At 37.3% G+C, this 27,120-nt stretch overlaps 1 protein-coding gene across 3 annotated transcripts in view; it reads right to left on the bottom strand.

Moving 5' to 3' along the window:
* VRK2 (VRK serine/threonine kinase 2) overlaps positions 1-21,850 on the bottom strand; it is an 80,567-nt gene extending 58,717 nt beyond the window's left edge. Inside the window, exons 1-3 of one of the 3 annotated variants that reach the window (XM_036262627.1) lie at positions 21,746-21,850; positions 20,001-20,141; positions 343-392 (exon numbers count right to left, since the gene is read on the bottom strand). In XM_036262627.1, the coding sequence (XP_036118520.1) occupies positions 343-392; positions 20,001-20,136 (186 nt within the window). In that variant the 5' untranslated portion in view covers positions 20,137-20,141; positions 21,746-21,850. The remainder of the gene's footprint in view (positions 1-342; positions 393-20,000; positions 20,142-21,745) is intronic. The other 2 variants (XM_036262628.1, XM_036262629.1) reach the window with 2 other exon arrangements.
* Between the last annotated feature and the right edge of the window lie 5,270 nt (positions 21,851-27,120).

Below are 27,120 nucleotides of genomic sequence, written 5' to 3'. Positions count from 1 at the left end.
TTGTATTTCATTCATTGCACTAGGCACAGGGGATACAAACAAAAATGTAACCTCATACCTGACTGTAAAGACCATACAATCTATGGAGGAAGAAGGAGGGAAGTAGGGGAGGGAGGAGGGGTTATATAGCTAGATAAGATACAAGGATTACAAGTGTTACCACAGAAGAACAAAGTTCTCCAGTCTTTATATTTTAACAACGTAAACTATATCATAATGTTAGGTTTAATGGCAAGTAAAATTGTGAAAACTATGATGAGAAACATTTTTTAAAAAATAAAATGAATAAAGCAGAAAAAAAGTCAAATATATGTGAAATACTAATTTAAGAGCAATACTTACCACTTTTATTACATGTCTTGCATCTTTATGTGGTTCATTTGCGGGGAAAGCTGCAGAACAAAACACAATGGGGAAAACATAGTCATTCCAAATTATTGAATGCCTATTATATTCCAGACACTGTGCTAAGCACCTCACATACATTAGTTCATTACATCTTCCCATGAACCTCTTACATTAGGTATCATCTCCATTTTACCAAAGATCCTACTAAGGTTTGATAAGTTGAATAATTTGCTAACAAGAAGCAGACTGTCAAATCTGTCTGACACCACAGCACACACTCTTTACCACAAACCATATTCAAATACTCAGACAAGTAAAACTAACAAATGATATTAATCACATGGATCTCAATGTTGGGTAAATATTTTCTAGATATATATCACTAAACCCAATAAATGATATATAGTAAACTACTGATTCAATTTTACTAAATTAAAATCTATGATACTCAGAAATAAAAACTGATTCATTTCAAATAGAAAGTCTGAAACAAAAATGAAACTAGACCATCAACTTACACCATACACAAGAATAAACTCAAAATGGATAAAAGACTTAAAGGTGACTCATGAATCCATAAAAATCTTAGAAGAAAATGTAGGCAACAAAATTTCAGACATCACATGCAGCAGAATTTTCACTGATACATCACCTAAAGCAACAGAAACAAAGGAGAAAATGAACACATGGGAATACATCAAACTCAAAAGCTTCTGCACAGCAAAAGATACAATCATCAAAATGGAAAGGCAACCCACTGTATGGGAGAACATCATTGCCAATGATACATCAGATAAGGGATTAATTTCCAATATATAGAGAGTGCTCATACAACTCAACAAAAGGAAGACAAAGAACTCAATTAAAAAATGGGCAGAGGAACTAAATAGACACCTCTCCAAACAGGGCATACAAATGGCTAAGAGACACATGAAGAAATGCTCAACATGACTAATCATCAGAGAGATGCAAATTAAAACAACAATGAGGTATCACTTCACATCCGTCAGAATGGCCGCTATCAACAAATCATGAAACAACAAGTGTTGGCGAGGGTGTGGAGAAAAGGGGAATCTAGTACACTGCTGGTGGGAATGCAGACTGGTGCAGCCACTATGAAAAACAATATGGTGTTACCTCAAAAAATTAAAAATTAAACTGCCATTTGACCCAGTGATTCCACTTCTAGGAATATATCCTAAGAAGCCTGAAACACCAATCAGAAAGAATATATGTACCCCCATGTTTGTAGCAGCACTATTTACAATAGCTAAGATCTGGAAACAGCCCAAGTGTCCATCAGTAGACGAATGGATAAAAAAGCTGTGGTACATATACACAACGAAGTACTATGCAGCTGTAAGAAAGAAAGATCTCTTATCCTTTAAGGCGACATGGAGGGACCTGGAAAGTATTATCCTAAGCGAAACAAGCCAAACAGAGAAAGACAAGTTTCATATGATCTTACTTATTTATGGGATATAATGAACATAACAGTCTGAGGAATGGGGTAGTCCCAAAGACGTTGAAGTGGGGTACAGACTGACAATCCCCAGAAGAGGTGGTGGTGGGGGAGAGATAAACCACAGAGCTTATATGCATGTGTGCATGAACAATGGATATGGACAACAAGCTGGGGGCAGGACGGGGAGGGGGGGGGGGGGAATCAGTGGAGGGAAAAGGAGAAACATCTGTAACAAAAATAAATTTTTTAAAATTAAAAATAAAAAAAGAAAGTTCAGAACAATTTCTACTTTATAAAATTCTAAAATAAGCCATGTTAGAATAAGAACAATGTCTTTTAAAAAGTTTCTTCTGAGCCTAGCTATAAATTATTCCAACATCAAAGTATATCTCGCCTGGACAGTGTAGCCCAGTGGCTGAGCGCTGACCCATGCAGCAAGGGCTCATGCCCAGGTTGTGGGCTTGGTCCCAAGTGGGGGTGCATGCAGGAGTGAGAAAATTGATCTTCTCTCTCATCAATGTTTCTATCCCTCTCTCTAAATTCAATTAAAAAAAAAAAAAAGAATATATATCTCATAATATAAGCTCATTTCAAGCTATCTTACTTCATTTTATTATTTACCACTTGCATTTTGGATATCATAATCAAACTTCTAAAAACTCAATTGTTAAATTTTAGATCAAATCAGTATTTTCCTCTACATTATCTAAATTATTAAAAGATTCCTGTTTTCAAATCATGATCAGAGAAGTTGACATATGTATTTGATTGTGAAGTCTAGAATTTTGTCATTCATCTGTTCACTCTTCAGCCATTTATTCATTCATTCAAATAACCAATATGTATTTACCAAGAGGCTAGAATATGCGAGCATTGTGTCAGGATGATGTTTAAAGGGAAGTGAAAGGAAAAAAGGTGAAACTAGTGTTGAATACAACTGAAAATCAGCACTTAGACTGAGCACAAGATCAAATGCTTCAGGTATGTTTTCAGTGTTTATCAAAATGCTATTCACTATTCCCAACATTTTTCCTTTTCTTTCTCCTAAATCTATCAACTGTTCTATTAATTCACATGATAGATGTAAATAGCATATCAAAACTTCATTAGAGTGGACAATTTGTGCTTTAAAGTGGTACACATACGCAATTTTTTAAACCATTCTTCAAAATTTTGATGTCAGCGATGTTATTAGCCAATTGAAGAAATTATTACTTCAATTTTTGTGGATATTACATATAATTTGTGAACCCAGACCTCTTTACAGTAACAAAGAAACTAAACTTATATCAATTAAATTTCTCTTTTCATCTTTATTCACATAAAATCATTTCATTTTCACTCATGCAATAGTCCTGAGGGAGCTGCAGGAGTGAATTATCCATATCTAAGGAAGGGGGAAACATACACCTAAGAAGGGATCCAGTCCTGCTATAGAAGAAGAGGTGAGAACAGCCTTTCCTACCATCCAATGGTGAATTATTTTTACTAGTATAATGCCCTAGGTTGGGGAGAAACAGCCCTGCCCCAACTCTGGTCCACTTAGTACGGTACTGACTCTAGAAAATGGTCATTGCTTTCTGAAGTACAATTGGGTGAAAAATGTCCCGCTTCTGGTCGAAAAGCAAGTGGCCACAGCAGCAAACAAATCTTTAAGCCAAACAGAATGTAAAAAGCAGACAAGCACAAAAGGAAAATGGGAATTTCAGCTAGATAAATAATGCATTATATTGCCATTGGGAAGAAAGAGATCCAACCAGTCCAAAGCCCTACTCCTTGCTGATTTCAATCAGTACATCCCACCACTGTATAATCTGAATCTTTCTGTCACATTATTTCACATAACATAATCATGTGTTGACATATACTTGAAACATCCCCATATTTACATTTGATAGCTACACAATGTTCTCTATAAACTTCCAAGTCAGATTATATTGGAGAGCCTAAATCCAAAATCAATTGACTAGAAAGCTCTTGGAGATGGATGTTAAACAAATAAATTGTCTTAGTTACTATGGAGTCCTCTTACAGTAATCAATCAGTTAATTAATGAAACAAATATTTATTTTCCACTGTAAGCCAAAGCCACATTCTAGCTAGTGAAATTAAATGATCATGGAAAGCAGACATGGTATCTGCTTTTATAGTCTAGTGGAGAAATGAGACATTCATCAAATATTCATATACAAGTGTAAAACTGTAATTATAACAAATGCTAAAGGGAGAGGTAGATGCTACTATAAGAATATATAATTTAATTTAGATAAAAGGCAATGCTTGAGCAAGACTAGGTGGAGAGGTAGTAAAGGGCTATATGAAAATCTAGTTAATAATTTCTAATGAAAGGATTTTAGAAGCTTGAGGCATATATGGAAGATAGAAAACATATAATTAGATTTGCGTTCTGAGCAGATCACTACACTACACTGTGGAGAACAGAATGAAGGGAACCACAGTAGGTACTGACAGATCGATAAGGATTTAATAATGTTACATATAAAGAAAAATAAACAGATTCCAGAGACTTCAGAAACAGATAGGACTTAATAATGGAGGGAAAGGGATCTAGTTTGGTAAGTTACAGCTTGACTAATCTATTGGAGGATGAGAAGAATGATCAATCATCGACAATGATAGTGTTGAAAGTACAGTAGTCTCATATCTTCATTTAAATTTCTGGCGAGAGGTCTGATGACCTGCTAAGGAATATGTTGTGCACATACATGATATTTGCCTTCCTAGCATTTCTTTTCTGTTCACTGGGAACCTCATCTGGTTTTTCCTCTCCACGTGGACCTTAGGAGGGCTGCCTGTCACAGTAAACGCTCCCTTATATCACAGAGTTGGACACATCACCAAGCCTGGCTAATGGGAAAATACAAGCCCACTGATCACAGTAACCAGTTCAGAAATGGCAAAGTACCTCAACTAGGTAAAAAAAAAAAAAAGTCCTTCTAGAACTTGATTTTAAAATGCTAAGATAGATCATAATCTATAAAAATACCAAAACCCTAGAAGTAGTAGTACTCACTTTCCTCAGCTAAATGGGAAATAAAGTCTGAAAGCAAATCCAACCTTGAGGAAAGTAGGGTTGAGGCAGAAAGAGAGGTAGAACCCTAGTGACACTGCTTCAGGTCTGTCCACATCTGAAGACAGAAAAGCGTGTACTTACCAGTTCCAAGAATTAAAATCCCCATTTGTGTTTCTAACATAGGCAAACAAAGACACACAGAAGGCAACTGGAAAAATTAAAATATGATGGTGTCTGGTAAAGAATGTCAATAGACTAGCACACTAGATAAACCAAATACCTTCCTCTATGTAAATGCAGAGGTCATCTGCCAAAAGAAAAAAGAAAAAAAAGTAAGGAAGCAAGACAAAGAGAAATCGAAAGCCCAGTGAGAGACGTGCATGAGCACTGATGCTCCAGGCCATGCTGCAGACCAGAAGGAGGCTGCCCGGGCAGGACAACCAAGATCATGAGTGTTAAAGACCTCCTGGGAGAAGGACAAGTCCATGGGCCAGCAGAAGGCAGAAATCTGAAGTTAAAATGGACACATCAAGTCAGAATTTTCAAAGTGCTAAGCTACATCTTCAGTATTGTGGGACATTAAAAGGACAGGGTGATGGGGAGGGGGAAAGGGAGAGGAAGGGAGGAAAGGAAAGAAAGAATAAGAAAGAGAATATGAATGAATCCACCACCACCAAACAGAGTAAGAAGTTTTAAAAAACCAAAAACTTATCCTGGCCTACACCCTAAGTATCAGGAAAAGTAGAGTATCTCCTGATAATTATCCCAAAGCCGAATTTGGGCTAAAATTTACACCACAGTGTGGTACAGAAATTTAAAACCAATGATAAGTCATAGCACCTGGCAGAAGCTAAACACAAATCTCCTTCAAGGGACACACTGGACATAAAAGATTACCAGAGATAACCCATGGCTACAGATAAGTTAATGATCCATAATTAAAAACAGAAGAGAAAACAAAAGCACAAACCTCAAGAAACTTAGACTTTCCATACAGATACCGACGTATATCCATTTTTAGCCACACATTTTTTTTTCATATTTTAATCTCTCTAAAATGTGAATGCATCTTATAATGAAGACGTCTTATAGTTGCTCTTGACCACATAGCAGTTACGACAGTTGTCACTGCCGATGCAGGTACAAACTCCGCCCAGATGTCTGTGCGTTTTCACTTCAACTGAGTCACATACATAGATGGTAGTATTACATGTTAAGTTTAACTGTCATTTACAATGATTAATATAATTACAAAATTTAATTAATTAACCAGTCCAAACACAGGAGTGGTACATAAATTTTACATTAGTGAAAAAAATATTCATTAAGATATGACTGCAACAACTGAGTATTCTATGAGTTCCATTTGTAAGACTATTTTTAAGGTACTGTGGCATAGTTTAATGAGCAATATTAGGTATTAGATATAAAGCAGGTCTTACATAACTACAGAATAAATGATTCAAGAGAAAGATAATTATGAACTTTTAAGCAACTAATGGAGACTCAAAATACATACCTAAAATAATGATGTATCTTATAATCAGTGACTACTTAGAGTTGAAAAATATGACTGTAATCAAAATAAAGTTGAGTAGATTAAGTTCACCAGTTAAGAAAACCAACATTCTTAAAAAATAAATAAATACATATCATTTATGAGACACAACTAAGCCTAGTATTGCAGAAAAACAAAATAAAAGATATAAAATCAAATAAGCTAAAACTAACTAAAAGAAGGCTGGAGTATATATTTTCAAAGTTACATAAGTCTCAAGAAATAAGAATTAGGTTAGTCCACCTGAATCATAAAAAGAATGATACAACAGAAAAACAATAATATAAAACTGAATGCATCTAATAATGTGCCTTCATAATACATAAATCAAAACCCAGCAGAATTACAAGAAAAAATTTATAGAGACAAAATTTGTGGAAGATTGTAATGCAATTCCATAATATATAGGCAAGCAGACAAGAAAATTGAAACCCAATTAACAGTTTTTAACTAAAGACTACATAAAACACAACACCGTGGCCAGTGTAGCTCATGGGCTGAGCACTGACCTATGCACCAGTAGGTCCCTGGTTCGCTTCCCAGTCAGGGCACATGCCCAGGTTGTGGGCTTGATCCACAGTAGGGGGCGTGTAGGAGGGAGCCAATTAATGTTTCATCATCAATGTTTCTCTCTCTCTCTCCCTCTATGAAATCAATGATAACATTTAAAAAAACAACAATTAAAGAACATACATTCTTTTCCAACTTACATAAAACATTGTTTTCAACTGCCCATATTTGTACCCAGAAAGTTTTACCAAATATTAAAGAGTAGTATTAAATACGTTTTTATTGATTTTTTTAGAGAGGAAGGGAGAGAAAGATTGAAACATCAATGTGAGAGAGAAACATGGATCAGCGGGCCCCTGCACACCCCCTACTGGGAATCGAGCCCACAACCTGGGCACATGCCCTGACCAGGAATTGAACGGGGACCTCTCAGTCCATGAGACAACGCTCAATACACTGAGTCACACCTGCCTGGCAACAGTGACGATTATTAAAGACACATTCTGTGAACACAATGCCTGGTCCCTAGAAAGAAGAAATCACCATGAAAATTAAAAAATACACAAGACTAAATAATATCAAAAATATCACATTGAAACTAGTTAGGATGCAGTTAATGTGCATATTTATTCCTTCGTTTTTCTGACAGAATGTAAACTTCACAAAGGCAAAAATATTTTGTTTTATTTAGATGTGTCTCAAGCACCAAGAATAGAGATCAGTAGGCATTCATTATGTATTTGATGAAGAACTTAATGCATAAAAAAAATACAAACTGTAAATTTATAGCATCAAAATTTTTATTTTAACAAAACTGCAGAGCAGCCAGGATGCTGACATAGAGGGTCCTGAGCTCTCCTCTAGCCACACAATTCCCTCTGAAGAGACTCAGAAACTAGCTGATCAAGTCCTACAGATCAGATGAATAAAAAAATACACCTATAATAAGGGATACTGACTGTGACCCTCTCCTCAGCAATACTGGCAGGTCTTGGCACACCCTCAACTACTAGTTCTGCTATGAACAAAGAAGGCAGCTTAAGCAATCACAGAAGTTTGACAGACAACTGAGAGTTTAGGCCGGAGTTAAGTAAGGAGGTTCATTTGCTACATGAGACCACTGTGAAGACTGGGAGAAGTGGCTATTTTATATAATGTGCAAAAACCAACAAAGAAAGTCAAGAAAAATGAAAAAAATAAAATATGTTTCAAACACACAAAAAAGATATATTTCCAGAAACAGATGCTTATGAAAAATAGATGTGATTTACCTGATAGTTCAAATCAATGATTTATAAGGAAAATCAACAAGGTCAGGAGAGCAATGCATAAACAAAGTGAGATTTCGATGAAGAGATAAAAAAATATTACAAATTATCAAACAGAAATTATAGAGCAAAGAATAATTGAACTGAAAAATTTAATAAGAGTTTCAACAGCAAACTAACTCAAATGGGAGGAAAGATCCATGAACTCAAAGACAAGGCAGTGAAATTCACACAGAACAACAAAATGAAAAAAAAAAAGGAAGGAATGAATACAGCTTAAAGGATTTATGAAACACCATCAAGCAGACCAATATACACATTATAAAGGTCCCAGAAAGAGAAAAGTGAGATAAAAGGCAGTTTATTCAAAGAAATAATGGCTAAAATCTTTCCTACTTGGGGAAAGAAACAGATACCCAGATCCAGGAAGACTAGTGACAAACGAGATTCATCCAAAGATTAATTCATTCTCTCTTACGAGTCTCCTTCAATTATATACTTTAAAGTCTACTTTATCTTTGGGGTAATCTGTTATGAAATCATTTTAAATTTCCTAAGACCTCAAATGTTTCCTTCTATGCCTTAAGAGACATTCAATTTGGCCAGATAGTATACTGGAATAATAGCCATATTTCTCTCAGTTATCATGAACTTCTTCTATTTTTCAGTCTAGAGTTAAAGGCTGAAGTAGTTCTTGACCTCCCTTTCTGAAGTGATATAGTAAATTCGGTATTTTTAATTTAAAAACCCACTACATAAGAAAGTTGGCTCTACCCTCACTTTTTGAAACACTGTGTAATACTCATGTTGAAGTTAGGTTTCAAATATGGAAAGCTTTCTTATATCTTTCATTATGGTCTTCATTTTGCAGGTCTTTACCTTTTCATGTGCTATTATTATCCAAAGATATATGTACCACGTAAACAGATAATAGAACCATTATTTTTCCTACCTGCTGATCTCTTTATGTCATTTTTCTGTGACTTAGATTTGCTTTGCTTGTTCATTAATAAATAGTACAACTAATCTTTTGCTCAGCTGAGTCAACTGTCTCCTTAAAATCTGCTTCCATGCTTCTGTATCTCTCATCATCTTTCAGGATCTCACAGGTTTTTAGAGTCAGAGGAACTAAAAGTTCTTACCCCAGTAAAAATCTCTTATTTTTACAAAGATTCCATAATGAATACAATTTACTTTAAATTAGGTAATTTCAGAACATTCATACCTGTTCTCCAATTTCTGCTGGAGCAGAAATTTTGAAAACATTGAAGTCTATATATTTTTTTCTTCCTTTTGGTATCACACATTTGTCCATTACATACACAACTTTGTTTTGCTTTCTTCTCACTTTTCTTGAAATTTTTGTGTGAGAATTTTTTTAGTTGGTCTTACTACTTGTCCTTCTACTATCCTAATGATTTATAAGACAGAAGGTTTCCATAAGTAATACTCCATCTCAACTTTAATCCTCACATTTGACACTGGAGGTCTATGTTAGACTTGTAACACATAATCTTTCTTTAAAATTTATCTTTATTGTTGAAAGTATTACAGATATCCCCCCCCCCTTTACACATGATTTTAATAGAAAAAAGATCAAGTATAATGAATAGCTTTTCTTCACGTTCTCCAGAAATTGATACTATAACACCATATCAACATAAGTGCTCAAAAACATATATTCTAATGTAATATATTTTATTCATTCTTTTCTTTGCTATGTACACCAAAGAAAAAAATATTCCAGCATAAAAATTAGCATTGCATGAGCTAATAAATATCTCTTCTCCATTAAAAATACTTCAAAATTTGCCTCTACATAAAATGTTACATATTTTTCATAAAATCAAGTATAGGTATGTAACAGATCACTACTGTTATATAATATCTGAATAATTTTCAAAAACTATACTTCTATTATAAATATTTTGATATCTGAACAAATTCTACAAGAAAATGTTTTATCAAAATTCCCCTTATCCAAGTATTTCTGTTTTACTTTTTGAAAGACTGAGATTTCTAAATGGTGTATCTTTAAATTATTATCAAATAAAAAATATGGTAAAGAATAATTCAATATTTGTAAGTGTCTACTTTTACATGGTGCTTATGAAAACTGTATCACAGGGATTTAAAGAGGAATTTTTCAATCTTCCTGTTGCTTATTAGACTCAAAACAAATACATAAAATCACTATAAACTAGACAAATTCATCCATTTTTGAAAAAGCAGAAAAATCCACCAAATTTTCTCATCAGTTTGTATGTACAATTGGTTTCCTATCCTCACTTTTCATAAAAATATTGTTTGACCTAAGTATCGTACATTTTTAATGTGTTTTTCCAGTTCTTATCATTGGACTTACTATAAATATCAGATGTCCTTTCACAGATTTCATGAACATAATACTATTAAAAACATGTCACTGATGCTCCACACCTCGAGTTGTCAGTCTGAATAAAAATGACACCATTAGCATCATCACTAACAGATTTCTTCAATTAGCTGCCAATACTATCAATTAGATATTTAACAGTTATTTTAGAAATGAGGATGTCATAAGCATGTCATTTGCCACTATTTTCTCTGGCTAGAATTAATTCAAAGTGTTCTTGACAAAGGACATCAATCTGTAGAGCAAAGAAATCTGAGTTCAAATGTAGGTGGAGACAATTACTACACTGTGGCATGGAGGCAGGTTACTTAACCTCCCAAGGCCTCAATATCTTTCATATTAAGTTGTTTGGAGGATTCGAGGAAATGATGCATGGAAAGCATTTAACACAGAGCTTGGCACACACCAGTAAAAGATTTTAGTAGCAGGTGATGATAATTTCCTAAAAAACAAACAACAAGCACTGTCCCTAGTAGGTATCACATACCACAGACACATATGACTCGTCGGCTACTCTCTACCAAAGAGTCTCTCTTTCCTTTTCACTTTTCTATGTTCTATGCTCATGGCCGCCTCAGTGAAACTTTGGTAGCATCACCTGTAAGAACTTCATCAGGTGGCACTCAGAACACCTACAATGGAGGCGACACTCTCCATGAGCCTCTTGCAGACATGTCGCTCCCGACTGCTCTTGCTCGAAACAAATTTGTGGAGCTGCCTTTACCCCACACTAAGCATAGGAGAGAAAAATGGCCAGTGTCTCTGGGGAATAATTAACAAAAGACAGTTTGTTCCATCTTCATGATAAAATACAGCATCCCTATTAAAAGGCAAATTCATCATTCCCAAAAGTTAAATAGGATGACACTTTGAAAGTAATTCCAGCTGATTAAATTTAGGGTTCTGAAAAAAAAAATTTTTTTTAATTCATGAATATACTCTGAATCTTTCATTTGATTTTAAAATGTATAAATGTTCATTTAACTTTAAGCCCTTGCCTCTCAGTGTTCTATTCTGAGCTAGTCAAACAAGTGGTAGCAGGCATGCTGGGTTCAATAATACTGCCTCTCATATTTAAATACTCTTTTTCACTTGGATTGCAAATTAAAGAGTCTCCTGAACACTGACACATTTTCAATGATTGATTTTGCAAAACGTGTTGATTTTTTCTACACTGTTTTGCCTCAGTGTGTGTCAACTTTGGCCTCCTTTTCTTGCTCCTTTGCAGCACTGCTGTCTCTTTGAAGCAATTGTCTGCCTGATATGAAAAATGTACATTAAACCTCATGACTAATTACACAGATAAAAATTCCTGATCTCCACTATGAAATACTCATGCCCAGCAACCATAACAAAAGCTTCTGACTGTGTACAAAACTCTTAATCAAACCTGCCATTCACTTAAAAGAAATTCCAATAATTTATTTCCCATTAAAGTTGTGTTTACATTCTGTGAAAAGTGGATTTCTTATGCATGTTACATGCCTACAAGTCAATCCATTTAACAAAAAACATGATCTCTTTCCTCCACACAAGTTCATACTTGCTATTAGCTCTACTTCAAAGAAGTGCTACTCAGTGGAACCATTTTAATCTATACCACACAACTGTTTAGTCTTAATACGATATCCGTTTTTTAATTCTCCCTACACTATGTATGAGCAAAGTAGACTTTTCCCAATAAATCCTATAATCTATGAAGTACTTGGTGTTTTGTATTTTCAAAATATGCTTGAAAAAAAATAAACAAGATATTTCTCTCCCCTCAACCTCCCCAATTCTTAAAATAATGTCTCTAAATCTAAAGGTACAGTGCTTAGTCCCACACCACATGTTAGAGCACATTTCATCTCAATTGCTGGGAAAACTAGTTCCAGAACAAACCAGTTCTAGAGTTAATGAACCCAATCATTTTTAGAAAAAGATGACATGTAAGGCCTTGTTTAAGCACCCTGAGAATACCCACAAGGAGTTTATAATCTAATGGTGGTTGGGGTTGAGTAAGACAGTATACAGCTAATCATGAAACAAGATGAGCACGGAGAGACAGCACACCACGGGAACAAAGAGGACACGTTGTGGAGACCCCCTGCTAGCCTCTTTCACACGTTAGAATCTCCCTAAGGCCCAGCAGCCATTTGTCTTCACAATGGATCCTAGCAGCAGACTGCTCTCACTCCCTGTCTCCCAAACCTAGGGACCCGCTCCGTTTGGCTGCTGGTCGCTTTTTTGTTAGATCAGCTCTCCTCCAACTCTGGTTGTTCATCTCCTGCAGTACCAAGTGCAGTAAATGCACCACATGCCATCACACTATCATTTTGGGAAACCCTGCAATATCTACCAGTGCACCAACTGGCTAGTCCAACCCTGGCCATGAAATTTCAGTTGCTTGAAAATGTTTCAGCATGGAAAGACAAGGTTGCGGGGGAGTAGCCACACCACTATCCAGAAATGGCCACAATACCTAAGCAGAGCAAGTTGGATTAGGGTCTGCACATGAGCCAAAGCTGAGAATTTCATTGCCTTTGTTGGCTCATGTCACTTCTTTAATTAATGTCACTTTCTCTGGTTTAATATCAGAGCAAGTGACAAGAGTGCTTCTGGATGAATTGTGTTTTCTGAGGCCTGTATGGCACACTCTCCCGCAGTCTGACAGAGGGACGTGCCAGTTTCACTTGGCAGTTACGATGCACCAGCTTTAGTTTTAGTAGTTTAATTTGTGGCAGTTATATGTTTTGAATACGTTGAAGTATTCACAACGGTCTCGTGGAATCTGTTCCATAGATAAAGTTTACACAGTGGAAAAGAAAAAGCAATGGCTATAAGGCGATTAGGAAAAGCCTCTCTTGGCCACAGCTGGTCTTACAGGCATTCCTGTAAATTTAAGAGCATTTAGGGGATATGATTAAAGTGATCACAAGGAATGATGTCCTCTTTTTTTTTTTTTGACTAGTTCTGTAGTTGGTGTGAGACGATCATAAGGAATATGATATTTAGAACTCGATTTTATGCAAAATCCATTATTCAAGAAGTGAAGTGAAGTTTATGTACATGATAGACATGCAATGAAATAAATGTTAGCATAGGACGCTCTGTTACTTATGCATTAAGTTGGTTCTAACATTTTGGTAAACTAAGTTTTTATTGACATAAAATTCAGAATTTCTGTATTGAGGAGAACTTTTCCTTTGGTTTGTTAAAGACCTTTTCTGTTTTAGGCTGGAGTATTCTGAAGCGTTTTTATCTGAAGTTTTTCCTTCATCTCCTTTATACACTTTTGTGAAGCCCCATCAGTTCATGGTGAAAACTACCACCAAGGAGTTCTTCCAAACTTTGCCTGCCCTTTCTAAATTTAGGGTTCTTTACTGCAGCAGGTTGAAGATCTGGCATTGACTGCACCTGGCTCTGCTGGAGAAGAGAAATATTCATCTCCACTGAATGCATGCTGCTTAAGTGCTGGAGCACTTGCAGGAGAGGAACTCTCATTGGAAACTTCATTACAATACTTTCTCTTCCCCACATGAAGTAGTCATTCTCATTCACCAAAGATAGAATTTTTGCCTGACACAGCCACAGGCGCTCCTGTTTGACTTTCAAAATTAATCAACCTCTAAGCTAGAGCAGAAATGGCATGTCCTTTAACCTTAAGCACAAAAAGCTCTCAACAGACTGCAGTTTATATATCCCTGGATGGAAGTTTGGGCCCCTGATACTTAAACTTGATGCACATACTGGGTTTCTGGCAGGCTTTTGCCCATACCCATCTGCTAGCCTGGCACTGTGCCCATTGAGAAGGTGTGATGCCAGTTTCAATAGGGCATAGGTGCCAATCAAAGATGGGTTTGGAGGGGCAGCATGCAGAACGCAGCAAAAGTCAGCTCTTCTGCCAGAAGATCCTCCTGTTATCATATAATGCCAATGAAGGGCCACATGCTTCGTTGCTTAGGATCACATTGCATCTGTAGATGTTCCTGGCCTTCGATGGATGTCTTTCCACGGCATCTTTTTCCTCAAGTATTACTTCACTGGAGATGTTAGAAAAGAAAAGTCTATCTGACTAATTGAAGGTTATTGTTTTAAAAGAAACAATGGAAATCTTCAACAATTGTCTTGTATAATTGCGAAGTTTTCTGTCTTTTCTCTTAAAATACTCTTACACTTAGACTACTATAAAGTATACTCAGTCCACATAATGAGGTTATAAAGGACAAACACTCTGAAGGAGCACGAATTACAAAACCAAGCACATAAACAGTATAAACATCCATAAGCACTTTTGTGACACTGGTAAGGGTGAATGGTGGACAAATTGTCATCATCCAAATGGCTCATTTCTAGTGAATTCTCCCATTCAGAGCTTTGGAATTTTACTTTTCATTTATTTTATAAACACAGATATTCCTATGTCTTAAAAGAAGGATCATAACTCCTATTATTTATTCTTCTTCTTCTATATCTAAAGAAAAACCCTAAAATGCTTCAGAAGCAAAAGTCTACCCATATTTCACCAGGAAGCCAAAAGCTCTCAAGAGCTGAGAATTCATTTACTAAGTGGCAACAGAGGTGAGCTCATTTCATGAACAAGACATGTCCCTACAGCAATAGGTTTCAAATTTTAAAAGCTTGACCATTGTAAACAGTTACAAGATAGTAACAGGTGCAGTGGAAGAGACATTATATATAAATCACTGAAGAACAGAAGAGTTTATAAATCTTCCCTAAAGAAAAAGAGTTTAACAGCAAACATGCTGAAAATAAAGACCATAATATAAATGTGTTAAAAAGGCTGGGGTTTAAAGAAAAATGAAAAAGACAAAGGCTAAGCCTTAGAAGATCTCTCCCTTTTTCATACAAGAAGCCAAACTCTTCTAAATACTTACATTTCTTAACTGATAGGTAAACAGTATTCTTTAAAAACACAAACTTTACAGCTTGTAGACAGCAAATACAAAATTAAAATACAACTTCTAGGGACCTGCATTTCTTATATATAGGCCCAACTAATGTACTAGTGTATTAAATTCACGAAATCCAAGTGATTCCTTCCTCTTAAGTTTATATCACCTATTCTCTTTCTGCTCCTTTATCTGTAAACTAGTTTATCACAATTAAATTCTAATACAAATTATCCTTATTTCATATTTATTTCCTTCTTCCTTTCACCTCACAGTATCATTTGAAAAATGTCCTAGTAAGAGTTGTGGTGGTACCATAATGTCGCATTGTGTCAGATAAGACGAACTGCATATCACAAAGCCTTCTCTGTAAAACTCTGCCAAAGTAATATTTAATACAGCGATGTGGAATGAGCCAACATGTGTTCAAATAAGTGCACTCTGTTGACAGCTTATCATTAGGCTCTTCTGAACATTATTCTGCATACCTTAAATATCAATCCAACACAACTGACTAAAATATCAAAATAAGTAAAAACCACATTGGCATAAATAATCTTTTCTATGTCTTCAGAAGTAGAAATCTATTTTCTTAACAATCAAATAAGTGAGTTAAATTATGATAATTTCTAAAAATCCTAGTATTCCTACCCACTTTCGCCCCACTCAAAAACATTTCTTCTATGTTTCTGACAATCAAAATTGAGCTAACTATGAGCATGACCAAAAAATGTAATGACAGTCACTTAAATGAAGTCTAAACATGCATCCATGCATAAAGGGTTCAGCTGTAAGGCTTCACCAAAGTAAAATTTAGTTACAATAATGTACTCTTCTTCATAAGAGATGCTACTGATTCACTATCAATAACGCATGCATAGAATTCTTTTAGATGACATCATGATATTTAACTTGTCCCAGCTTTTCGTGTACTCTAAGATTACGAGCTGGAATTAAGGGACATCAATAATTATGGAAGAGAATAAAGCAAACAGGCTTGTATGGGTTAAATATCTCAACCTCAGTCTCAATCTCTCAGGCAAATAACTGATGGACATCTACTCTGTGCTTGATATTCCAAAGCTGCTAAATGGTCACCACCATGCCCAACTTCAAAAAACTAAAACTTGCACAGGTAAATCATTTCCATTTTTACTCATGTAAGTCTTCAGAGGAATTCAGCTGAAATGTATTACCTATAATTCTGTTTTTCTGGATTTCTGACTAACTTCTGAAACCCATTATCTTTCACATGTGGAGCAGATAAGACAGCTTAAATGGAGAACCTTCCACTGTATCATCATGGCTACTATTGTAAACCTTAAGTGGAAAAGTAGTTACCAGTCAGTAAATAAACAATCATAGTCTTCCACTGACATTCTCTCATTTATGCTCTTATTTATGCAATTCTGTGAGAGAATTCAAATTCAGTTCTCCCTCCTTCCCTAGAGTTTTAGAAGCTTTTTCACTTATTTTATACTAAAATGACAGCAATTTTTCCCATCCTCTCAACCAGATTCCTTTCTTCCTTTTCTCTCTCTTTTCATATAGAAAAAAAGAACTTTGACTTGTTTTTGTATTCAAACATTTCCCTCTTATAACTGTTACTATTAATGCTACAGGCACATTATTTCTTCAAGTCAGGAGTAAATAACAAACTTCTCTGACCTCTGCTGATCACTGAAAGGTCTTAGCTATTGATCTCAAAGCTAGAGGGCAGTTGTACATGTCCAATGAGTTAGACATAAAGGCGAGTTTCTCCTCTGGCTTAGACAACAAATGCTGATGAATGAAGTGTCTGCTGAAACAGTATATCCACAAAGAATACCCGAAATGAATGCGTCTGGACACGAGGTATTAAGGAAAACCTGAATTTACTGGCTTCTTCACTTATATACAGTAGTGAAGAGAACCATGCTAAAATGCAAGAACATGATATAATTCCCTATGGATATGCTCAGATAGCTTTGAAAATAATCAATACAAACTAGTTTAATGAAGTTATTGCTGACCACATCTCACTAAAGAGCTGATGCTATGATTTATGAGTGCCACTTGTGATGGAATGATGACAACACTTAGAACACACAGCTTTATTATAGATTCTGAAGTATGGAGCCTTTTCCTCAAACAGCCAAACTTTTTAAAATGGTCTTTCCCCAATGGTGTTCACTTGCTAATATTCCTAGGACCCAAGTTCCAAACTTTAGATAGCGGGAGGTATTGCATACATATAGAACCTTGAAAATTGTTGTACAACAAATATTGCTTGGTAATGAGAAAAAATATTTGGCATGTACTTAGACTGAAAGATTTTTCTGTATTTGAAAAGAGACAAATAAATAACATGACTGAGCAAATCAATTCCTTTCTCACCACACAAGTAGTATGTGCACATAAAATATGCCTATGCATATGTGTATAAACATACATTCATTTTAAACATGTACTTAAATTTAAATACAGATCCTCGCATATAATATTTACATTTTAAAAAGGAAATAAAATCATTATAATCAATGCTTTTCTGTAGTTCTTTGAAATTACTCAAATAATTCAAACAGAAAACTAAAAGTATGTCTGATAAGCTGTGGGGTCCAAGAAAATGTTGTCAAGAAAATCATAAGAAAGAGAAAATACATTTACAGTAGTTATTGAAAAAAATTTCCCATGTTAGTGGACCCATGCAATTCAAACCCATGTTGTCCAAAGTTTAACTATATTGTGAGCTGAAGGGACTTTAAAAACCTCATATACAGGGAGAGGCTTTCTCTAAACTCCCATTATTTACCTAAACACAGATCTTCCCAATAAAACCTTAATAGTTATAAATCCCCACCAGGGGAATTTTATCAGCCAGGAGAGATGGACTCTATCACCAGAGAAGAGATTAGAAGTTGACACCACTCCCAAACTTTGTCACAAACTGTCATATCCCCCATTTATTCTTCTAAGGGCCCATTCATCTTTCCTAAAAATCATTTACTCTCCATTAAGTGGCCTACATCCCTTCTCCTGTTCTTCCCTATTTTTCTTCTTTTTTTTCTTTTTTTTTTCCTTTATTGATTTTAGAGAGAGAGAAAGTGAGAGGGAGAGAGAGATAGACACCTCAATTAGAGAGAACATCGATTGCCTGGCGACCTCTTGGTGCATGGATTGATGTTCAATCACTGAGCCATACCGGCCAGACTCCTGTTCTCCCCTATTAAAATGGTATATAAGTTCTCAAATCTCACCACTTCGGGGGATAATCACTTCTTTTTCTATAATTTCCCCATGCACATAACATTAAAAATTAATAAATTTGTATACCTTTTCTACCTGTCAATTTATTTCATAAACCCAGTTCTAGAACCTAGGAGGGTAGAGGGAAAGATTTTCCTCCCCTATAGTTTGAAATGTTGAATGAGAAACCCAAGGTTCCCACAATGGAGGTCTTTTACCAGCTTCTTAAACTCGTACAGAAACAGATGTAATGAGTCAATACATTCAGAAGAACATATACTTGAGGGTAATTCTTTTCAATCACTAATATTTATCTTATTTTATTCATTAAATTCAGTCTTGTAATGGATATCACCTAATCATTAAACAACAGGTTTAAGGTAGCCCTAAATGATACTTTTAAAGTTAGTGTAATTAAAAATTTTCTTAAATGTAGTATACAGCCCTGGCGGGTTTGGCTCAGTGGTAGAGCACTGGCCCACAGACCAATGAGTTGAGGGTTCGATTCTGGCCGAGGGCATGTACCTCGGTTGTGGTTTGTTCCTGGCCCTGGTTGGGGTCGTGAGGGAGGCAACCAGTCGATGTGTCTCTCTCACATAGATGTTTCTCTCTCTCTCTCTCTCCATTTCTCTCTCTCTCCCTCCCACTCTATCTGAAGATAAATAGAAAAATATCCAAGAGATGATGATTAAAAATATATATATATAGTCTACCAGTATACTCAACTAAGGCTCCATATACCAAAGAACACAGAAAATAATATTAAGCATCTACTTTCTCAATAATCCCAAAGATGGCACATAACTAGTAGACTCCAGACACATAGGAGAGAAGTTAATTCATTCCATGCAATAGATGCCTTGAGGTACTGAGGTGCAATTCTCAAGTAGAACCTAATTAAGAAATGACCAGAAGCTTACATTACTTAAACATTAAGATTCACAAATGGAAAGTGTTTGTATTTAGGCAGTTGTGGTTTCTCAGCTGTAAAAAAAAAAAAAAAAAAAAAAAAAAAAAAAATGCAATGTTTTCAGGGAAACATACTCTCAAAAAAGAACAATAACATTTTGTCTGGCAGCCTGTGTAATGAGGCTCTGAAAAGACTTCTAAGAGTCATTAAGGAAAAATGGACAACAAGGAGTGGGACCAGTCATGTCTTGAAACTAGAAATTCTAGTAAATGTTAACTATCTTCATATTATTAAATAAAGCACATGTATTCTATTTTATTTGAAAGTTTCAATTTCAAAATATTACGTTCACATACATAAGAACATATGGTAATTTATCGTTTATACTTTACCTAAATACACCAGTCCAAATCCTCCAGAACCAATCATCTCGCCCAGCACCCATTGCTTTCCTTCCATGTCATCCAGAACCTTGCCTTCTGGAAGAGGAACAGGAAGTTTGTATTTCTCATTTCTTCTTGGAGGCATCACTTCTGCTGGCAGAAGAAGTGAGGGCAGTGATTAAAAATAAGAACTGTAGCAACAAAATATTCCAGTTCAAATACATGTCTCAAAATGTCTTCCATGGGGCACTTTCCCAGGTTTCTAGAAATTAGGATTCTGAAGTCAATTCTGTTTGTTCAAACTGAAGATTCACATACATTACAATATTGCAATCTAAGAGGGGCTGACAGTAAACAAACAAAAAAAGCCTGGTGAACTTAACATTTCATTTGGGGGGGGGGGGTCTATAACACCTAGTAGCACCTTAAGAAGTTAGTTAACTTCCAATGAGAAAGAGAAAATATATTTTACATAACTCCTTTCATTGAAAATGCTAAGTGCCAAAGATTGGGTCACTAGGAAAGAATACAGCTATGGATTGGGAAAATTCTAAAGATGGAAATGTACATCATCACCAAACACAGCAAATGATACAGAGTTAAGTATTTGTTAAAGAAGTCAGGGGTTTTCATGGATTTATGATTTAGCAGAGCCGGAGGCCACTGGGCAGTTTCAGGCTGACATTCTCCTTCCAGCTTCTTTCAGTTTTTCTATACCCTGTCCCTTCCTCGCCCTCACCAAGGTGAAAACTACCCTGCCTGAGAAATTAATGTGATATTGCCAACAAAGCATAGTCTACACAGTACTCACACAACTTTAACCAATGAATTATCATTGTACAGAGGTTAGTGAACTTCACAATGAGAGATTTTGCTCTAGAAAGAGAACATTTGGGGGGAGGGGGGGCACATATATGCCTGAAACTAATTTAAATGTGAAGGTAACTGCAATCCTGATTTCCAAGGAATTTTTTTAAAGTGGTGAGTGCTTTTGAATGAAAGTTAAATGTCAAGTTTTCCTTGTATCATCTTCCCATCTTCTGAATTAACAAGTTTCTGTTCCTTTTAATAGGTTCTCCGTCCTTCACTTACTTTAATCCAATGCCCTGCTATCATTTACTTCGCAGCAAGGTCCTAGAGGGAGCCAAGGGACACTGCTGAAACCTGTAACGCCATTCACCTGTCCTCCTCCTCAAGGGACCACAAGAGAAGCTGGGAAGTTAGATGGTGAACTAAGTCTAAAGTAGAAAAGTTTTGTGGGAGTGCCCCCTTGACCAGTACTTTGTAGGTACTAGTTAGTGTCCAATACATATTTGCTGGTTTAAAACCTAAAGTCTCCAAAGAACTTGAAGCAGGGCAAAAATTCTAAATAAGTCTCCAGGCTAAACGCAGTCTGGGGCGCCAGCACTTGAGACCTGACAGGCGACTATGAAATGCACATCCTGGGCGAGGACCCCGAGCTCACGTGCCCGGAGGGAAGGGGCAGCGTCCCTCCAGGCCGGACCCCGGTGTCCCCTCCGCTGCTGGATGGCGCCCTGGTCCGTGCTGCACACGCGGCACGCGAGCTTCCGGGACTAGCCGGTACCCAGGGCTGAGCGCCCAGGTCTGGGTGTGGGGCGGGCGGCCGGGCGGCAGCGGGGGCGGCGGGCGGCGGGCCCAGCGCGCGGTTTGCCCCGACCGAGCGGGCCGCCCGCCGGCGCCTGGAGACGATTCCCGCCTCGGGCGCGCCCTGGACCGTTGAAAGGGGACCCTACCCGCTTCGCCGCCGGCGCTGTGGGCAAACGCGAGTGGAAGGGGCGCCGGAGTCTCGCTCGAGTTAGGGAGAAGTGAGACCCAACCGCGGAAGCAGGGCCCCTCCCGGCCGGCGTCCCGCTCCGACGGCGGCTCCTCCCTGCCCGGGGCGCAGCACGGGCGGGGCCGCGAACGGGCGGACGCCGCAGGCCTGGACTGGGAGCCGGGGAGGATGACGGGCCCTGGCGACCCGCCGCGCGCGCCGCTCCCTCGGCCTCCGGGGCCGGGCGGGGCCGCGGGCCACCAATCCCGCGGGGAGGCGGGCCCGGCCGAGGCCGCCGGGGACCGCGCCTAGGGGACGTCCCCGCATCTGAGCCCGCGGCGCCGGGCGCGCAGGCACCGCCTCGCTGCGGGCGAGACGCCGGCCGGGCCGCCTAGTGCGTGCAGGCCGCGCCCGGCGCCGCGGGGAAGACGGAGAGCGCGCCTCAGTACCGAACCAGACTGGGCTCGCCGTGCACCTTGCCCGCGTCTGCGAGGTCGGCCATCAGTTCGGCGTGCAACAGCCAGGACGGACATTTGTGTAGGTGGAATTTCAGGTTTCTTGTCCCACGATCGGAGCACCCAGAGCTTCCGACCCGATGGGCAAGTCCTCACTGAGCACTTCCCACAAAAACGAACGGGCCACCAGGCCCTGGGGGCGAGAAGCCGGCTGTGCGTGGGTGTGCCTGTTAACGCCCTTAGGTTCTTTCAGGGCTCAAGACCCATGTACAGTACTACTTGGATAATTTTTTGTTTTTACTTTTATTTTTCAATTACAGTGTACATTACTTTGTAGTAGTTTCAGGTGTACAGCATAGTGGTTAGACAATCACATGCTTGATTGACAGTGTTCCCCCAGATATTTCCAGTACCTACCTGGCACCATACACAGTTATTACAATATTATTGACTATGTTCCCTATGCTGTACTTTACAACTCTGTGACTATTCTGTAACTACCAGTTTGTACTTCTTAATCCCTTCACCTTTTTTTTCACCCAGCCCCCAAAACCCCTACCCTCTGGCTACCAGCAGTCTGTTCTCTGTATCTATGAGTCTGTTTCTCTGTTTGTTTATTTTGTTCTTTAGATTCCACATATACGTGAAATTATATGGCATTTGTCTTTCTCTGTCTGACTTATTTCACTTAGCATGATACCCTCTAAATTCATCCGTGCTGTTGCAAATGGTAAATTTTCATTATTTTTTTACAGCAGAGTAATATTCAATTGTATATACATATTGCCACTTTTTTTTGTTTGTCTATTGATGGGCATTTGAGTTGCTTCCATATCTTGGCTACTGTAAATAATGCTCAATATACAAGTAGGAGACTCTTGATGCAATTCTGTTGTTTGCAAAATGGAAATAACCCTAGTTATTTAGATTGTAAGGTTTGTTAATAAAAAATTTTCTGACACTCATTAAAATAGTAAGGAAGGTTTTATTAAAAACAACTCCAAATACAACAATAAAAAGTAGGGATTTATAGCCAAAGAGCAAAGTGGGAGTCAGTGGATAGAATATTACTAAGAGGAAACAGCAGGTGTAAGGGGAGGATTCTGGCTAAACTGAGCTAACAGGACTCTATGGCAGGCGGAGGCGATCAAACATTTGGGGATTTGAGGGATGAGAAACTCCCCATTAGATTTGGGGGATGATCAGTTATGGAGGATGGCAAATTCTGGCTAAACTGACTTAGCAGGATACGTGCCAAAATTGAATAATTATAGAGAGAACATGGAATTCCAAAAATCAAGGCCTAGTTGAAAAAGAGTTCAAAAAAAAAGAAAAAGTTCAGGGAAGCCTGGGTAGAGTTTGGTCAAGGAGAGGATCTTTATCAGGATACAGTGATAAGATTATTACAATAATTGAGACAATTGTGGAGTTTCTAACACATAATAAGGACTGATGGTGAGCTTATAATATTTTAGGGTAGACAAAACAAATGCTCAGAAAGCAATTAAGCAGTATATCAACTTCCTATGTAGGAAGTCAGTAAGTGCTTGGGGTGCAAATACTGAATGGAAAATCAAAGTCCTTTAATGGCTTTGATGGAATAGGTTTTAGGACTTCCTACATCCCTGAGACTCTCACCAAATGAAAGATTGCATAAGGAAACATTTCTTTAAAAGCACTTGGTGCTGTGACTATGAAAACATGTTTTAAAGAAACTCAACAGTATTTATATAGAGTAATTGTGCCCTTTACGATAGTCATTCACAAATCCAACAATGTCCATTCTTATTGCCATAAGATCTGTATGTAACAGACACTATTGGTTGCCTATCCTGATGTTCATATGGGCATTCTCTCTCTTATTCCATATTTGTTTAGGTTTCTGTCCATTTCTCCAGGTTACTTCCTTTGGGAAGGTGTAGCTCCAGGACTGGCCACAACCCATTACTCTTGAGGGGACATATATGGCTCCTCTCTTTCACACCTGTATACCCAGCATTTTAGTGTCATAGTCCCTTCAGGTTGCTACAAAAGAATACCATAGACTAGGTGGTTTATAAACAGCAAAAAGTTTATTTCTTACATTTCTGACAGCTGGAAAGTTCATGACTGAATCACCACCCAAAGGTCCCATCTCTAAATACCATCACATGGGGATTAGGTTTCAACATAGGAATTTTAGGAGTACATAGGCGTTTGGTTAGAAGGTCCTGTTAGCTCAACCTTCAAAATATATCCGGAATCCATCCCTTACCACCCCTACTGCTATCATCCTGGTCCAAACCATCATTTATTTCCTGGATAATTGTAGTACCCTCCTAAATGCTGTCCCATTTCCTACCCATCAACTCCTTCAGTCTTTTCACAATGAACAGCCACATGATTTTTTTAAAAACTTAAATTAGATCATTTCACTGCTCAAAGCATTTCAGTGTCATTTTAGTTCAATCAGTATTAGCCAGTCTTTTTTATTTTTTAATTTTTTAATCCTCATCCGAGGACATTTTTCCATTTTTTGCCCAGATACAGTGGGAGGGAGAGAGAGAAACATCAATGTGAAAGTGACACATTGAGTGGCCGCCACCCTCACGACCCAACCAGGGCCGGGGACAAACTGCAACCAAGGTACATGCCCTTAGCGGGAACCGAACCCGGGTCTCCCCGGACCGCAGGCTGAAGCTCCAACCGCTGAGCCAAACCGGCCAGGGCGGCCAGTCTTTACTATGACCTCAAATGGCGTTTTTCAACCTTGGCACTATTGACATGTGGGCCTGATAGTTTTTTGTTGAGAAAGGAAAGATGGTCAAAAGGTGGAATCTCCTGTGCATTGTAAGTTATTTAGCAGTACCCTGGGCCTCCCTAGCACTCCCTCCCCTGAAAGTTATGACAACCAAAAATGTCCCTAGACATTACCAAAATTTGTAAACTTGGCCCTTACTCATACCCCTCATAAAAATTTTCTTGAAATTGATATAGATATAAATCTAAATATGAGTTAAATTTTTTGAATTTTTGGAAGAAAACCTAGGAAAAAGTCTTTATGATTTTGGATTTGGTAAATCTTTGTGATATTTGAGTTTGTGTAATTAGAATGTACCAATAAAATAAAATAACTGGAAGTCTAAAAGAAGAAATTGATAAATTAACTTCAATCAAAATAAAAAACTTATTGCTCTTCCAAAGACACTTAAGATACCAAGTTTTCGTTAAGTGTGTGGAGTAACTGGAACTTTCTCACATTGTTGGTGGAGATCCAAAATGGTACAGCCACTTTGGAAAACTGTCAGTTTCATATAATGTTAATCATATAAATAACATATGACCCAGCAATCGTGTTCCTAAGTATTTACCCAATAGAAATGTAAAACTATATATACTCAAAGACTTGTATGTGAATGTTTATACAGCTTCATATATAATAGTCAAAAACTGGAAACAACTTGAGTTCCCATCAACTATTGAGTGGATAAAAAAATTGTGGTGTACAACATATCTCCTATACAATGGAATATCAGTCAGTAACAAAAAGAAACCACTGACACAAGCAAAAACCTGGATGGATATCAAAAGCATGATGCTAACTGAAGGGAAAAGACGAAGAGTGCATACTGTATAATTCCATCGAAATTGCCAGGGACTGGGCTGGGGGGATGGGATTGACCATAAAGGGGCTAATGGAACTTTTTGGAATGATGGAAATGTTTAATTTCTTGATTGTGGTAGTGATTACATGATTACACGTCTGTCAAGACTCATTTAATTGTACACTTAAAATTTATGAATTTTATTATATGTAAATTATACCTCAATGAAACTGACTTAAAAGAATGTTTAAAGAGAAAGATGGAAAGAACCTGAGTCCTTGAGACCATTATTGAACTATTCATTCAATTAACCTTGTAGTCCAGTCCCCATACTTTTTATATTCATTCATGAGGTGTTAAGTGTCCCATTGTTTAAGCCACATAGCATTGATTTTTATTTTTCTTGCATCTAAAATCTTCCTAACAGATGAAATAATAAAGGTTCAAGTGGCAATGAGTTTAAAATGTTAATAAATTTTTACTGAATAAAAATGGGAACAGAAGTGCAGGTAAAGCTATACTGAGAATATGTGGGGTTTTTAAGTGTTGGGATTTAATGCAGAATTTATGATTCAGAGCATATTGCTGTGTGTATGTTTCAAGATGAAACTGACAGAATATAGAAATACAAATTTTGGAACTAGTGAAAGAACGTCTTCTGAATGAACATGATGAGAAACAAGAAAGAAAAGAGAATCTAGACATAAAAGCACTAAAGTATGAGTCATCAGAAGACAAAATATAGGGTAAACAAGGTTTTCAAACAGCGCAATTTTGATAAATCTTACAGACTATGAATGATTCACCACAAACACACACAAAAGGATTTTCTTGGCGGTGTGCCCATCCTGTAGGTATGGCATGAGTTCTGCCTTTCCAAGAACCAGGTGCTCTAAAATGCTTACACTGGTTCGAAGGAAAAAGAAAAACTTAACCATTTAGTGAGCATGCTTTACAAGGCCAAGATAATTTCAAATCAGTTAAAGTGTTAAAGATGTTGCATAGACAAAACAGTTAGAAAAATCCAATCCTGTTATTTAATGTAAGAAAGGGGAGATCACTTTGCTAGAAAAGTTTTTTGCCTGCCAAAGAAGAGCTAGTTTTTATTTTATAAAAACCAGGAGGCCATTTGCACTCATAAATGCACAATCTCTGAGAAGCAGTGACTGACATAGAAATTTTGAAAATAAGAGTAGTCAGATAAATAGAATTGCAAACCTATCACATTGTAAAACCAGACAAATATCTATGTCCTTTGCAATCTTTACATATAAGACCATTTACAAAGTATGATCTTATTTGTCCAAAAGATATAA

This window comes from Molossus molossus, unplaced genomic scaffold (genome assembly GCF_014108415.1).
Source record: "Molossus molossus isolate mMolMol1 unplaced genomic scaffold, mMolMol1.p scaffold_m16_p_15, whole genome shotgun sequence".
Taxonomy (NCBI): domain Eukaryota; kingdom Metazoa; phylum Chordata; class Mammalia; order Chiroptera; family Molossidae; genus Molossus; species Molossus molossus.
Note: the sequence above shows the minus strand (reverse complement) of the source record. Positions and strands in the feature narration are given on the sequence as shown.